General features: G+C 42.5%; 1 protein-coding gene across 1 annotated transcript in view; it reads right to left on the reverse strand.

The window, feature by feature from the left end:
* Nucleotides 1-13,142, reverse strand: part of LOC108031465 (mushroom body large-type Kenyon cell-specific protein 1) — an 80,877-nt gene that overhangs the window by 24,179 nt on the left and 43,556 nt on the right. The window contains exons 3-4 of the mRNA XM_017104904.3: nt 4,784-5,017; nt 4,492-4,709 (exon numbers count right to left, since the gene is read on the reverse strand). Of these exons, the coding sequence (XP_016960393.1) occupies nt 4,492-4,709; nt 4,784-5,017 (452 nt within the window). The remainder of the gene's footprint in view (nt 1-4,491; nt 4,710-4,783; nt 5,018-13,142) is intronic.

The raw sequence follows: 13,142 nt of genomic DNA on the forward strand, positions 1-13,142 counted from the left end.
AGCATATGCAGTGGCATGCGCTCAACGCCTATGCCTCCTAAAGCATTAAGCACTTCTATAGACTTCCCCCCTCTACCGGACCTCAATGAATCTGATTCACCCAGATGGCAAAAAATCCAGAGCCAGAAGAGGAAGGGGTCATCGAACTCACCAATAAGTCAACGAAAACGTGCCGATATTAGAAATTTAGAACCCAGTGACCCTGTGTCAGCAAACAGGTTCGAAACACTATCAGTTGATGACGATGAGATGGACTGCAATAGTGTGGACGAACCATCGACTAGCGCTGCAGCAGCGGCTTACCGTTCTCACACCGCTTCTAAGGCTAAAGACAGCAATGCACATAACAAGAACGCAAACGTACAAAGTAAAACTGATTCATCTACGGTAAAATCTGCTTCTACTGGTAGTCCAAAACCACCACCAATCGTTCTTATGGACGTGACAAACGTGAACGAACTTCTTATCGCTATCGAGGAAGTTACAAATCTTGAAAATGTTGAAATCAAATCCTCTGTGGGCTCCACTCACAGAATCTACACCAAAGACGCAAACACCTACAGGGCTGTAGTACGACAACTAAATTCCCTGAAAATTGAATTCCATTGCTATCAATTGAAAGACGAGAAACCATTCAGAGTTGTTGTGCGAGGATTACACCATTCACAGCTCCATCATAAAATCAAAGAGGAATTACTCAGACAGGGGCATAAAGTTCTATCAATATATAACCCAAAAAGCAACAAGAGCGGTGAACAGATGAACCTCTTCTTCATTAATGTAGAAAAGAATCTAAATAACAAAGATATACTCCAACTACGATCTCTATGTCGCCAACGCGTCCGTTTTGAAGTAGCCAGAAAAGCACAAGACATAGTGCAATGTAGGAGATGCCAATCGTTTGGTCATACTGCAAGATATTGCTACAGACCTTTTATCTGTGTCTCTTGCGGTGACTACCATAAATCATCAGATTGTCCCAGAAGCAAAGAAGCACCAGCAACTTGCACTCACTGTGGTGAAAATCACCCAGCTAACTTCCGTGGCTGCAAATCCTATCAAAAATTGCTCAAAATGAACGAAAATGTACAGAAAACCCCAAAAGTGAGCATAAACAATAACTCTACACCCAAACATTATGAAAATGGAGTTTCTTATGCTCAAATAGCCAGAAATGCAAATCCAATCACGGAAAAACAAAACAAACGACCAGGAAACCTAACAAATAGGCTACAGGACGCCATTCAACAGCAACATCACTACGGTGCAAAAAATCATGCGCACTTTTTCCCAGATGTGTCACAACAGCAAAATGCACAAGAATCTAAACTAGAAATGGCAGTTGCATCGCTCTCAAAAGCTATCGAGGGTCTATACGCCATGCAAGCCCAGATGCTGAAGATGCTGGTTGCAATTAACGCGCAACTTACACAATGTCCCAAATAAAAATTCTCACCTGGAACACGCGAGGTGCTGCCGGCAAAATGACGGAAATCGGCCACCTTGCGGAGAGAGAGAATATTGACATTCTCCTTCTCACTGAAACGAAGACATCCAACCTTCAACTATTTGGATATGAAGTCTACACTTCAAATCTACCTGACGGCAGCCACAGGGGTGGAGCTGCAATCCTGGTTAACAAAAAGATCAATCACTTTCCCATCGAGCCAATCGTCCATGCTAAAGTCCAAATCGTGGGTGCCAGAATCCAAACATGTATAGGACAAATATTCATCGGATCAATCTATTGCCCTCCGAACTTCAGCTGGACTCAATCAGAATTTGATGACATATTCGCTAACTTCAACTTCCCAAGATCATTTATCAGCGGAGACTGGAACGCCAAACATCCATGGTGGGGTTCTGCGATCACCTGTCACCGAGGTAACTTACTTGCCGCAAGCGCCATCTCAATTAACGCCAACATCCTGGCGACTGGAGCACCAACATACTATCCAAGCGCAGTAAATCGAAGACCATCCTGTTTAGACTTTGCAATTTATCGCAACATTCCACACGACAAGCTAAGCATCAGAGACAGCTGGGACCTTGAATCGGACCACCTATCTCTCATCACTACATTAAAAACAGAAGCCATACAATGCACTCAACGTAGACAACTTCTTAGCAAACACACAAATGTAGCTGTTTTCAAGGAAGAACTATGTAGATCGATACGCCTTAACATTGAGCTCAACTCTGCTGCTGAGATTGACGACGCTGTAGACCTCTTCACTACCAACGTGACAAATGCGGCGAGGAGTGCAAACGTGTACACTGCAAACAATCATGGCAGAGCCCTCATACGCCACTCGAATAGAATTGACCCAAACATTGCAGAGATTCTAGTCCGTAAGAGAGCACTGAGAAGACGTTATATTCGAACGCACAGTCCTGAGGATAAAGCTCAATGGCATAGATGCGCCAGAGAGCTTCACGTTGCCATGGCTGAATTGAAAAATGCGCAATTCGAACATATGCTGACCAATATGGACTATTCTAATGATTCCATTTTTAATATGTGGTCCTTTACCAAAAAAGTAAAAAGAATGCCACAGAAAGTTACGCCTCTGAAGAACAGCAATGGTAACTGGTGTCGCTCCTTAGAAGAGCAAGTACAAACATTTGCGGAACACCTTGGCGACAGATTCACTGCGTTTAATTTCGCATCCGAGGAGGATATCAACAGAATAAACGAAATACTACAGCGCCCTTTCCAGATGTCACCTCCAATAAGACATATCCGTCTGGAAGAAGTCTCAAACATGATACGTACCCTCAAAAGTCGAAAGGCGCCAGGTCATGACCTAGTAAGCAACGCAGTACTTAAAATCCTTCCCAAGAGAGCACTATTATTTATCACATTGATATTCAATGCGATACTTAGAGTGCAATACTTTCCCAAAAAATGGAAGAGTGCTAGAATCAGTATGATTCTAAAGCCAGGGAAACCGGAACAGGATCCATGCTCCTACCGGCCTATCAGCCTCCTGCCCTCTTTATCGAAGGTAATGGAAAGGCTGATAGCTTCCCGACTTATAATACACCTAGAAGACAATGATACTATCCCAATGCACCAATTCGGATTCAGAGCCGGCCACAGTACGATTGAGCAATTGCACCGTGTAGTCAATCACATCCTGAAGGCCTACGACAATAAAGAATACTGCAACGGCATCTTTCTTGACATACAACAGGCATTTGATAGAGTTTGGATCCCGGGACTACTAGCCAAAGTCAAAACAGCGCTGCCAGCCAACCTGTTTAAGCTCATCAGATCGTTTCTCACAAACAGAGATTTTTGCGTCCAGTCCAGAGACGCAATCTCTGCAAATGTTGCCATTACAGCTGGCGTTCCCCAAGGAAGCGTCTTAGGACCGCTACTGTACTCCATCTTTACAGCAGACATCCCCAAGCCAAGCTATGAAGAAATGACCTACGACAACAGCAAAATGCTGCTGGCCAGCTTCGCTGACGACGTCTGCTTTCTCAGCTCCTCGAACAGTGAGACCGAGTCTTCACAAACGCTGCAAACCTACCTCAACGAATTCGAGAAATGGGCCACGGCGAACAATATCAAAATCAACGAAAGCAAATGCGTAAACGTTTGCTTTACGTTACGCCGAAAAACAACTCCGGTGGTCCACATTAATAATGTGGACATAGAGCAAGCGACTAAGGCGAAATACCTAGGCCTCACACTGGACAAACGCCTAACCTTCCGAGAACATATTGCCAGAGTCGTCAAAATGTGCAACCTAAAGCGGAACCAATTATTCTGGATGCTAAACAAGAAAAGCAAACTATCTCTAAGATGCAAGCGGCACATTTATCAACAAATCATCGCACCAACTTGGAGATATGGAATCCAAATTTGGGGAGTGGCGGCTGCGTCCCACCGAAAACGTTTCCAAACCGTCCAGAACAAAACATTAAGACAAATCACTGGCTGTGAGTGGTTCGTTAGCGGCCAAACGCTTCACAATGACCTAAACCTGAGTCTTGTTGAAGACCAAATATCGTTCTTCTCAAGCAGGTACAACGACCGTCTAACTGCCCACCGTAATCGTCTAGCCCGGAGATTACAGGGGGCTATCCCAATTCGCAGGCTCAAAAGAAGACATTTTGGGCTGCTCCTAAGAGACTAATATGAATATATTATTTACTTGAAACTAGTCGTAATTTGATCTACTCCTATATACCAAGTTGAAAACTAATTATAATTTATAATTAAGAGATTATTTACTTAAGAAAACATTTAGGTTAAAGGCTTTAATTAGATCTGTTCCTGGATTATATTAAATAAAGATGTTAATTAAAAAAAAAAAAAAAAAAAAAAAAAAAAAAAGTTTGTTATTTAAATAGTTTAGTAAACTGCTTTTTTTTAATGATCAAAGGTATTTGAAAGTAAGATGTTACTTTTTTTAAATGATTTCTCTAACTTCCGTGGATTTTTCTAAACACCATGAGGGTTAGGGACTGCAGACCCACCTGATGAATGTGGTTATTACTAGTGCTACTACTAGTGGCTGTTGCTGCTGGTTCGGCCACCAATTCGCCCTGGGCGTTAACCGTTAGCAGGCGACCGTTAACACAGAAATTGCACTTGGCCGACGGTCTCCAATCGATGGGTTCAGGCGGTGGTGATGGTGTACTGGTGGCTCCCGGTGTTGGTGTACGTGATGAATCGTGTGATGTTTGGTTGTTCTCTGAAGAAGGAAGAAAGAAGAATCCAATAACATTTAGCAATCTTTGGGCATTGTGTGGTTAACATATAACCCACCGAAATCTTCTACCAGCAGCTGGCTGCCGTTGTGGTGCTGCTCTAGACGGTGGTTCTCTGTTTCACAGTGGTTGGGCTCCTTGCTGCTGGGCTTGTATTGCGGTGGCTCGTCCTCGGAACCGGCTATTGCTATGGGCTGTTGCTCCTCGATATTCAAGTGGCTGCGCGTCAGTTGCTCTTGATAATGTTTCCATTGCCTGCGACCCATAAATTCCTCAGCAACGCGTTCTAGGCCTGAAAAAGAGGTAAGAAAATTTAAAACAATTAATAAGATATAAATATTTTTAACAATATTAATTTTTTTTATTTTCTTAGAGATACCCTAATATTTTTCTACTGGTTGGATAATTTTTGTGGACCCACTGAAAACACATTCGCTATTTCGCCGAGAAGGCCAAGCTGCGGTGCATTAATTATTTAAAGTTCCTGAGCAGTTCAAGAGTATTATGCCAGTTGGATGGCTTAATAAACTATAATTTGCCTAGTGGTGGCAATTAATAAACCACCTTTTTATTTTCTTCTTCAGTCGACCCAAACCCTGTTTCTGTTTCGCTCCTGGGAATTTTAGCAGACAGAAATTACTTAATTGAAATGCAATGCCCTAAGTATAGGAGAACAAATGCTTGAAAAAAAGGAAAGAATCCAAACGAAACGAAAAAGAAATGGGTAATTGTGAGGGGCGCACTATACTTAAAAGACGGGGGCACACGCTGCGTATGCGTAATTATTGAATACGAAATGTGTGCGAGTGGAAAATTGATAGATTTGTGTGTTTGCATTGAGGCGACTTTCTGCATTTCCACTTGGGCCCACCTTCTTGGCCCGTCCGAGAACTCTAATTGCCGCACAAAAGTTATGCAATTTAATGCAAAATGCATTTGGCCACCGGGAGTGGGAGTGGAAGTGGGAGAACGTATGTGGTTTAGGCTCCAACCCCGCCACTTGAGGGGGCAGGCATGCGTGGCTCAAAGGCAAAACTTTTGCGCATATGGCAAAAGGCTACGCGTCAACTCACACGAAATGCGAATTAAAGGAGGGCCAGTCGAAGAAACTGAAGGAAAAAATAAATATAGTATATGTAAGTACATATGGCAGACCGAAAGTATAGCATTTGTATGGAGGGGTATCAAGGTATTTTTGTAGCATTTTTACTGCCAAAAAAATAGATGAATGGGCTTATGTTTCGAACCGGAAGTTGGAAGGTGGGCAGGTTAGGAATTTCTAGCACCCCCATGTCCTTGTGGCTGTCCCCGTCGTCCTGATTGCGCACAAGTGCGTGTGTGCTCGGTGCGTGCGTTTGGGGAATGGGCATTGCAACTTGGGGCTGAAGTGGAGCAGCCGGAGCAGGGTTGGGCAGGAGGATTGGGCAGGGGCATTGGGGTGCCCAGAACCAGCGACGCACTGCTGCTCATTCCGGCGCAAAAGTGGAGCGGCGTGTTCAAACTTTTCGCAGTGTAAAAATTGCATTGCTTTCCCAGCTGCAACGGCAACGGCAACTGCAACTGCAACTGCAGTTTTTTAAGCGCTCAAATAAACAGGGTCGTCGTCGCCGTCGCCGTCGTCGTCACCGTTGTTGCTGTTGTCGTTGTTTTAGCGCTTCGGGGGTTGCGACGTCAACGTTGCCCCACCGCCTTCCCTGCCACACGCCCTGCCCCGACTTTCCACCTGCCGCACGCACCGAAAAAAGGCGAAAAAACGAGGTGAATGCACGCACGGGACGTACAAAACTCAAACTTTAAAATGCAACCAGTCCACAGACACACGCCTGCATTTTGTCGTTAAAAAATGCAGTGCGCCCGATAACGGGATCTGCACGATACGTAAATGCCCTGCCAGCATATAAGCCCTGCGCGGGATTTACGATTTATTTTAATCGCTGATAAAATTAATAAATGGCATAACTCCATTTATTAATATAACTTTCATAAAAACCAGATATGTTCTTTAATATTTAGCTTTACAATTTCCTTTTAATTTTCAAAATTACTGAAGAGTGTGCCTAAAAGTATGCATTATGTGTTGAAAGACGTACGATCAATGAGTTTCATACGAAGACGTTGTTTCTGTTTGTTCATAGCATACTTTTAGACATACATATATTACAGATTTTTGAACTCAAGTACTTAAAAGATTAAACCAAAAAAAATATATTGCCTTACATATTTCCTATTAATACATTTTTTAAAGAAAGTCTTAGGTTTTTCCCAGCTAATTTCGAGGCCTCCTTAGGTATTAGGCCACGTCCCACCGATCTATCGGGTTGTATCAATTAGCTGTGGCTTATCCACTCCCCCGTCGTTCGACTGGTAATTCCTATTCATTACAAACCGAGCCACAAATTGCATTCGGCCTTCTGCGGACGAAGGGTGCGTGTGTTTTTCAGCGAAGGAAACGCTACGCACAGGCGAAATGCCAGGGGTTCCCCTACTGTTGCTTCTTCTTCTTCTTTTTCTGTGGGTCTGCCAGAAGCACACACACACACTGAGATACCAACAAACACACAGGCAGAATGCACGCACGCAATGCACTCACGCACACAGCCAGTGTCTGCCGTGTTTTGTCTCCGGCTGCACGAGTGTGCGTTTGTTTTGCGCCTGTGGTCGGGGCGACACACATTGCGTATGAAGATGACGACGTCGACGGCCGCAAGGCGGGATTTCAATGCTGTTTTGGGTTCGGGTTATGTTTCAGTTTCTGGGTGTGCTTCTGGGTTTGCCCGGGCTTCTGGGTCTGGTTCTGGTTCTGGTGGGGTAGTGCCAGTGCCATCATTGCTGTCTGCCCGCGTTCACATTATGCCAAGCAAGCAGCGCCTGAATGTATGCTAAATAGAATTTTTCGCTGGCCGCGAACTTACAGTGGCACCTCCATTTAGGTGTCTTAAGGGATTTTACATTATTGCACGTCATTTTAAATTACTTTTGCATCGCTACTTTTGTATCGAAACCTAAAGCATTTCGTTTTAAAAAAAGATTTTCTCGGGTTGAAATTTTCTAAAGTTGCCTAAAAGTAGGCAGTGCAAAGTGTTTCCTATATTGTATTCATTTTTTTAAGACTTTCAAAAGGAGTTTATAAACTTCAATGATTTCTGTAATCTTTCAATATAACTGTAGAGCCACCGAGTAGCAGTGCAGATATGTCTGATTCGTATAGTATTATTAAAGGTGTCTAGAAGTATGCAACTTTAACTCATCATTTCGTCCATTTTTTTTTTTTTTTTTAATTAACATCGCTCATCAGATCGTTTCTCACAAACAGAGATTTTTGCGTCCAGTCCAGAGACGCAATCTCTGCAAATGTTGCCATTACAGCTGGCGTTCCCCAAGGAAGCGTCTTAGGACCGCTACTGTACTCCATCTTTACAGCAGACATCCCCAAGCCAAGCTATGAAGAAATGACCTACGACAACAGCAAAATGCTGCTGGCCAGCTTCGCTGACGACGTCTGCTTTCTCAGCTCCTCGAACAGTGAGACCGAGTCTTCACAAACGCTGCAAACCTACCTCAACGAATTCGAGAAATGGGCCACGGCGAACAATATCAAAATCAACGAAAGCAAATGCGTAAACGTTTGCTTTACGTTACGCCGAAAAACAACTCCGGTGGTCCACATTAATAATGTGGACATAGAGCAAGCGACTAAGGCGAAATACCTAGGCCTCACACTGGACAAACGCCTAACCTTCCGAGAACATATTGCCAGAGTCGTCAAAATGTGCAACCTAAAGCGGAACCAATTATTCTGGATGCTAAACAAGAAAAGCAAACTATCTCTAAGATGCAAGCGGCACATTTATCAACAAATCATCGCACCAACTTGGAGATATGGAATCCAAATTTGGGGAGTGGCGGCTGCGTCCCACCGAAAACGTTTCCAAACCGTCCAGAACAAAACATTAAGACAAATCACTGGCTGTGAGTGGTTCGTTAGCGGCCAAACGCTTCACAATGACCTCAACCTGAGTCTTGTTGAAGACCAAATATCGTTCTTCTCAAGCAGGTACAACGACCGTCTAACTGCCCACCGTAATCGTCTAGCCCGGAGATTACAGGGGGCTATCCCAATTCGCAGGCTCAAAAGAAGACATTTTGGGCTGCTCCTAAGAGACTAATATGAATATATTATTTACTTGAAACTAGTCGTAATTTGATCTACTCCTATATACCAAGTTGAAAACTAATTATAATTTATAATTAAGAGATTATTTACTTAAGAAAACATTTAGGTTAAAGGCTTTAATTAGATCTGTTCCTGGATTATATTAAATAAAGATGTTAATTAAAAAAAAAAAAAAAAAAAAAAAAAAAAAAAAAAATTAACATCGTTATTTAATATAATCCAGGAACAGATCTAATTAAAGCCTTTAACCTAAATGTTTTCTTCGTCCATTTAAAATCTATTTTTGCATATTTTTTGACACCTTCGCAAGCGATGTTAGACACCTACTAGTATAACTACTGGGGCTTACAAATATATTGTTGCATACTTTTTGACACCTGGAGAGGTAATTTTAAAACCCAATTGGTTTCCAAAACTTTAGTTATCATTTAAGTTTCAGCTAGGCCCAATGAGTCTGGATTATGCCAGCGACTCCTGTACAAGAAAAATAGAAGAAAAATGGGTGTATGTCGATGTCGGTGGGTAGTCTGACCTATGACTGCATGGGTGAGTGTGTGTTTGAATAGGTGTTTTCGGATAGTGTGTGTGCGGGAGAGTTTGCCATTCAAGGCAACGCAACGTGACACGTCAGGTGGGCTGTTGGGATGGCAAACTAGAGGATTGGAGTTTCAGTTCGCCCCCCGTCTGCCCATCCTGTCAGTTGGCCTGTCGTCCTGTCTGTCCGTTTGTTTGCTCTGGGGTCGTCGCTGCGGTGCGGTGCCCTAAAACCTACAACAACCGACTGACAAACAAAAACGAAAGTGCGTTTAATCAAAGTTAGCTATTAAAGCCAAATGACTAAACTAATTGTGACCCGCCGCAGCGAGGCGTATGATTTATTTGCATTTTGTGGGGGATTTTTTTCAGGTTTCTGCTGTTGTTGCTGGGTCGGTTTCGTACCTTAAACCCACACTAACCGAAAAAATTGAAGCAATTAAACACGGAAACTCATTTACACACACACACTCTGCATACGCTTAACGCAAATGCAAATGGCATGCGCCATGAGAGAGACAACGCATGAAAAGTGGCAAAAGAAATGGGGAAAAGCGGCAACAACTACAGCAACAACAACAAAAAAAAGAAACGAAAAAATGCAATTATCGATTAATGTACCACATTATATATAGCATGGCCCATGTGGAGAGGCCTGCCAGTAGATAAGCCCTTATGTACACATGGCACTTATGTACAGGCATCCGTAGGTATGTTCGGCCAGAAGTCATTAAAAAATTGTTGTTTTTTTTTCGCAGCCTCGACTGGCAGGCTCATTGAGTTTTATTCAATTCTCATCCTTTAATTTCAGTTTTGGGCGGCCAAGGGGGCGGTGTGTCAAGTCGTTTACATAAGCAAATTACTGTAATGACGATACATAATGTATATTGTCTCATTGTTGCAGTTGTTGCACTTGTCATTTGCATTAAAAGATGTATTTATATAAGCGCAGACTTGTATGTAATATTTTTTGTCAGCCCTGTGCTGCATTACCCCTGCCAGGAACACAAGACGGGCTCCGTGGAAATTTGACATTTTCCTACATGCGAACTGCAGTTCGTTTCGATTTTCAGCTTTTTGGCGTAATGCGTGCCGTAATCAAATGTCAAGAGTTACCGCCAGCCTTGGAGGCGCATACGTAACATTACGTATACGCAGTGTAATTCTCGACCCATAAATACTGCATTAGAACCGCGAAAAGGTGTTGGGGCACATGGCCCCGTTCTCAGATAATTAGATTCTAGACACACGTGTATGAAGTTGATTGGCCTATGTAATGCTGATCCTTAGAATTTTTCAGGGAAATTAATATCTTGCTTGCAGCGGTTGGCCAGAAAGGCAATGACATTTTGTCTTTCTATACGATTTAAAAAATATATTGTTAAATTTATTGTAAAATATTGGTAAATCGCCTACATACAAGCCGTATTTCTCTGACTTTTATTTTCCGTGCCTGCTTTTCACACACACCCAAAAACGGGCTTTTAACGAGAAGTCCACTAAAAATTCTTTAATTAGAAATTCAACATATTGTGGCTATTTACGTTGCCTCTGCGCCGTTTGCCCACCGCGACACGCCATCGTATTTTGCATAACATTTTGAGTAATGTCTAATGTCAACGTACTCCCATCCATGTATGCTCTTGGGTGGGCCCAACTGGTTTTCCAACTGGCTGACAGGCGGGGGAGGAAGGGCAGGGAAAAGCCAGCTCGGCAGCCGGCCGGCGTCACATGTCCTGCCGCAACAACAAATTGGTTGAAGCGGAGCGGCAAGGACAAAGGGAAAAGCCAAAAGTGCGGCTAAGAAATGAGTTTGGCTAAATCACAAAAAACTGGCAGCAGCAGCAATGCGTGGAAAAATGCAGGGGGAAAAGCGAGGCTGGCACTGGGAAATTGTAATGATATAATTATATAAAATAAAATATTAAAAAAATAAAATTACGATTTATTGTTACAATAAAACAATGATCGTTATCATAAAAAGAATTTGCATTTATCTAGATAAATTGTTTTAAAATTATATTTGCTGAGAACAATATTTAGTTAGTTTATTTAAAACCTATGAACAAAGCTTTAAGAGGAAGTTGGAATATATACTTTTAAGGCAAAGAAACAATTAAATATTTACTCTTCTAAATATTTTAAATATACACAAATTATATAATATATGAATTATATGCAACAAATTTAAATATTTAAATCGCCAAATCCTAAACCAGTTTTTTATTTAAGACGGAAAGGTATTTAATTAAAATCAAATGTTTTTCCGCGTGCACCTTTTTAGGTTCCCTTTTTTTGAGGCTCTCGGTTCGAAAGGACATGCGACTCCTGCGTGCCCGGGGCCGAAAATTGTGGCCAACATGTATGGCTAAAAAGGGGCTAAAGGGGGGATGGCTAAAAAAGGGGCAGTGGCAGCGCTGAAATGTAAATGAATTGCACTAAATGCAAGGACATACGCAGCACTCACACACCAACAGAGGCACTAACACACGGATGCAGATGAGTAGGACAATTCTAAGCAGGCAGCGTTGACAGGACCTCCGCCCCCCACAAACCCCCCAGGAACCCCATCCATTTGAACCATTAGCAACCCTTGCACAAACTAAAAACGCAACCTACCCCAAAAAATGAAAAGAAACTCGGCAAACTTGTCGCATATGGCAATTTACATACTGACAACATCAATACTCACACACACATGACTGCGGGTGTAAGTGTGTGTGTTGTGTATCTGTGTGTAGTTAGGCTTTTTGTGTGTCACTTTGGCATAGAATTTGAGTCGCTGTCGTCGGGTTTTCAGCCTCGTCGTGGGCCAAAATGGGCGAAAATTAGAGGCAGAAGCGAAATAAATTCGATTGCCTCATTCGGCTTGGCTCGTCTCGATTCGGCTCATCTTCTTGTTGTTGTATGGCTTTTTCGGCGTGGGTGCATCCAGCCCCCCCTAACCCCACTGCCCTCCCCGGCGCTTAACCCTCTGCCGCCCCCACATTCGTTCGTGCTAGCGTCGTCCCGCTCTAATGCGCTTTCGTATGCACTTTTCGGCCTGCATGCAATTTGATTGGCCACAACATTTTTCGGCCAACAGCCAAACACTAAAGAGAAAAAAACCTAAAAACTCGGAAAACACGAAAATTTGGTTCGTTTCGATTGCATTTGATTGCATGTTTGCTTAGGCCGCAGCCGCTACTGCCTTTCGACTGCAATTGCAATTGGCGGAGGAGGCCCGGGCTCCGAAAGGAAATTGGGCTGGCCGAAAAGAAAAGTTGCCATAATTGATGTGCTAAGTGCTGCAGCATTGTAAACTGCTAATTGCTGGTGTCGAATTGCCGATTGAAGGGTTATTTCGAAAGCCAAAATAAAGGGTATAATTCTTCGGTTTGATTGCCGTTCTCATTGCCATTGATATTAAGTGAAAGTGTGGGGATTTCCAGTGGTTTCCGCACACCAAGAATTATTGATTAATGTATCAATCATTTCCCGCGGCTCTGTTTTATGCTTTTCTGTTCAGAGTTTAGTGTATAATATTTATTAATTACATTGTAAATGATGGTTGGACAAAAATAAGGATAATAATAATAATTCTAGGGCATTTTATGATAATTTGGAAACAACATTTATTGGAGCAGGAATAAAATTAATATAAATACTAATGCGATGTAATTACATAAATTGGAAATATAATTATATAAAACTAATGTGATTAATGTAA

This window comes from Drosophila biarmipes, chromosome 3R (genome assembly GCF_025231255.1).
Source record: "Drosophila biarmipes strain raj3 chromosome 3R, RU_DBia_V1.1, whole genome shotgun sequence".
Taxonomy (NCBI): domain Eukaryota; kingdom Metazoa; phylum Arthropoda; class Insecta; order Diptera; family Drosophilidae; genus Drosophila; species Drosophila biarmipes.